General features: G+C 70.4%; 1 protein-coding gene across 1 annotated transcript in view; it reads right to left on the bottom strand.

The window, feature by feature from the left end:
* Window positions 1-2029: 2029 nt before the first annotated feature.
* Window positions 2030-2508, bottom strand: part of LOC108510431 (methyl-CpG-binding protein 2-like) — a gene marked incomplete at its 5' end in the record, with an annotated part of 1616 nt that continues 1137 nt past the window's right edge. Inside the window, 2 exons of the mRNA XM_017840108.1 lie at window positions 2030-2128; window positions 2210-2375. Coding sequence (XP_017695597.1) covers window positions 2061-2128; window positions 2210-2375 — 234 coding nt within the window. The remainder of the gene's footprint in view (window positions 2129-2209; window positions 2376-2508) is intronic.

Here is a 2508-nt window from a genome sequence, read left to right on the forward strand (position 1 = left end):
ATCTGGTCTGCAGCCAATCAGGAGCGAGCGTTGTGTGGGAGGGATCTGGTCTGCAGCCAATCAGAAATGAGGATTGCAGGGGAGGGATCTGGTCTGCAGCCAATCAGGAGCGAGCACAAGTGGGGGGATCCCTTTGCCTGGGGGGGGGTCCGATCTCAGTCCCCCCCCCCCGCCCGCCCCTCCCCCCCCGGTATTGCCATTTGGAGTCGGGGGGGGGAGGGAACCCCCGGGGGGGGGTTGGAAGAACGGGGGGGGCGCGGGGGGACCCCCGGGAGTGACCCCTCCCCCCCCCCGGGCAGGTAAAGTGCAGGACGGGGACCCCTCCCCTCCCCCCCCGGGACGGGACACGTGGGTGGGGGGGGAGGGGCGGGCGGGGGGCGGGGACTGAGATCGGACCCCCCCCCAGGCAAAGGGATCCCCCCACTTGTGCTCGCTCCTGATTGGCTGCAGACCAGATCCCTCCCCTGCAATCCTCATTTCTGATTGGCTGCAGACCAGATCCCTCCCACACAACGCTCGCTCCTGATTGGCTGCAGACCAGACCCCTCCCCTACTCAAACTCACTCCTGATTGGCTGCAGACCAGATCCCTCCCCTGCAATCCTCATTTCTGATTGGCTCCAGACCAGGTCCCTGCCCTGTCCACGCTCGCTCCTGATTGGTTCTGGAACAGATCCCTCCCCTGCAATGCTCAACCCTGATTGGCTCCAAACCAGGTCCCTGCCCTGTCCACACTCGCTCCTGATTGGCCCCCGACCAGATCCCTCCCCAGTCCACCGCCACTCCCGATTGGTTCCACACCGGCCCCACACCTGCAGCCTCTCCTGATTGGCTGTGACTGGATCCCGCCCCAAGGCAGAGCGGCTCCCCATTGGATGGGGGCCGGCCCCGCCCCTCCAATCCAGAGCCACTCCCGACTGGAATGTGCCCGGATCCCACCTCGACCTGGAGTCGCTCCTGGCACTGGATTCAACCCTGCCCCTGTAGGATCCCGGCCCCGCCCCCAGCTCCTGATTGGACAGTGTCCAACCCGCTGCGATCCCTGATTGGCTCCAGACTCGATCCCACCTCGATCCGGGGGGATCCGGCATCGCCCCCCCCCCCCCCGCATCCCCCCCATTGCTCTGGCACCGGATCCCCCCCCGCCACCGCGGCTCCCCATTGGCTGCAGACCCGGCCCCGCCTCTGTGCTGAGTCACTCCTGATTGGCCCGAGACCTGGCCCCACCCTCCCGAGCGCTGCTCCTGATTGGCTCCCGACCAGATCCCGCTTCAACAGAGACACCCTGATTGGCCAAAGTCCAGGTCCCACCCCCTCCTGAGCGCTGCTTCTGATTGGCTTGAGACCAGATCCTGCCCCTCCTGATTGGCCTGAGACCTGCTCCCTCCTGATTGGCTCCTCACCCGATCCCAAACGAACTGAGAGCTGCTGATTGGCTCGAAATCAGACCCCAACTCAACCGAGTCGCTCCCGATTGGCTCGAGACCGGATCCCGCCCCTCCTGATTGGCTCAGCGCTGGATCCCAGCCCAACTCAAAGCTGCCCCTGATTGGTTCTCAGACCAGACCCCGCCCCACCGCGCCGCCCCTCCTGATTGGCTCCACGCTGGATCCCGGCCGCTCCCGATTGGCCGCAGCCTCGCTCCCGCCCCCCTCGGCAGCGCCGCTCCCCATTGGACGGCGGCCGGATCCCGGCCCCGCCCCCGCCGCTGCCCCCTCCTTAGTGCAAATGGTTCCCACGGGCGGAAAACGCGGAACGGAACTGGAAGAACGAGAAAAGCGGCGCCGGGAGGGGGGGGAAGACGCGACCCCCGACCCCCCCCCAACCACCCCACACCCCCTGCCCGGCCTCGGGGGGGCCCGGATGAACCCCCCCCCCTTCAGAGCCCAAAGTGCAAAGTGGGGGGTCCCGCGGCCCTCGCTGTGCTTGTCGGTAATAAAAACTGGGGGGGGGCGGTCGGGGGTGGGCTGGGGGGGCCGCGCTGCCCTCGGGGGGGGAGGGGCCGGGGGGGGGCCCGTCCGTGCGTCCGTCGGTCCGTCCGTCCGTGCGGCGACGTCACAGTCAGCTGACCCGCTCGGGCACAGGCGTCCGCGTGTCGACGGGCTCGTCGCGGGCCGGGGGGGGCCGCGGCACGGCCGCGCTGGGGGGGGGCGGCGCCGACGAGGACGAGGAGGACGAGGAGGAGGAAGAGGAGGAGGAGGAGGAGGAGGAGGAGGAGGCAGAGTCTTTGTGCTCGGGCTCCCCTCGGTGTTTGTAGGGCGCCGGGGGGGGCGGCGGTGGCGGCGGGGGGGGCTGAGTCTTAGGGGGCTCCTTGGCGCAGCCGTCGGGGGCCGCGGGGCCCCCCCTCTGCTCCGCGCACCCCGTCCCGCTCAAGTCCTGGGGGGGCGGCGGCGGGGGCGGCGCCGGGGGGGGGGCGGCGCTGGCGCTGTCCTTGGGGGGCTCGGGGGGCGGCGGCGGCGGCGGGGGGGGCGGCGTCGGAGGCGGGGGCGGCGCCGGGGGGGCCCCGCGG

The sequence above is a fragment of the Lepidothrix coronata genome, unplaced genomic scaffold, assembly GCF_001604755.1.
Source record: "Lepidothrix coronata isolate B3197 unplaced genomic scaffold, Lepidothrix_coronata-1.0 Scaffold874, whole genome shotgun sequence".
Classification (NCBI taxonomy): domain Eukaryota; kingdom Metazoa; phylum Chordata; class Aves; order Passeriformes; family Pipridae; genus Lepidothrix; species Lepidothrix coronata.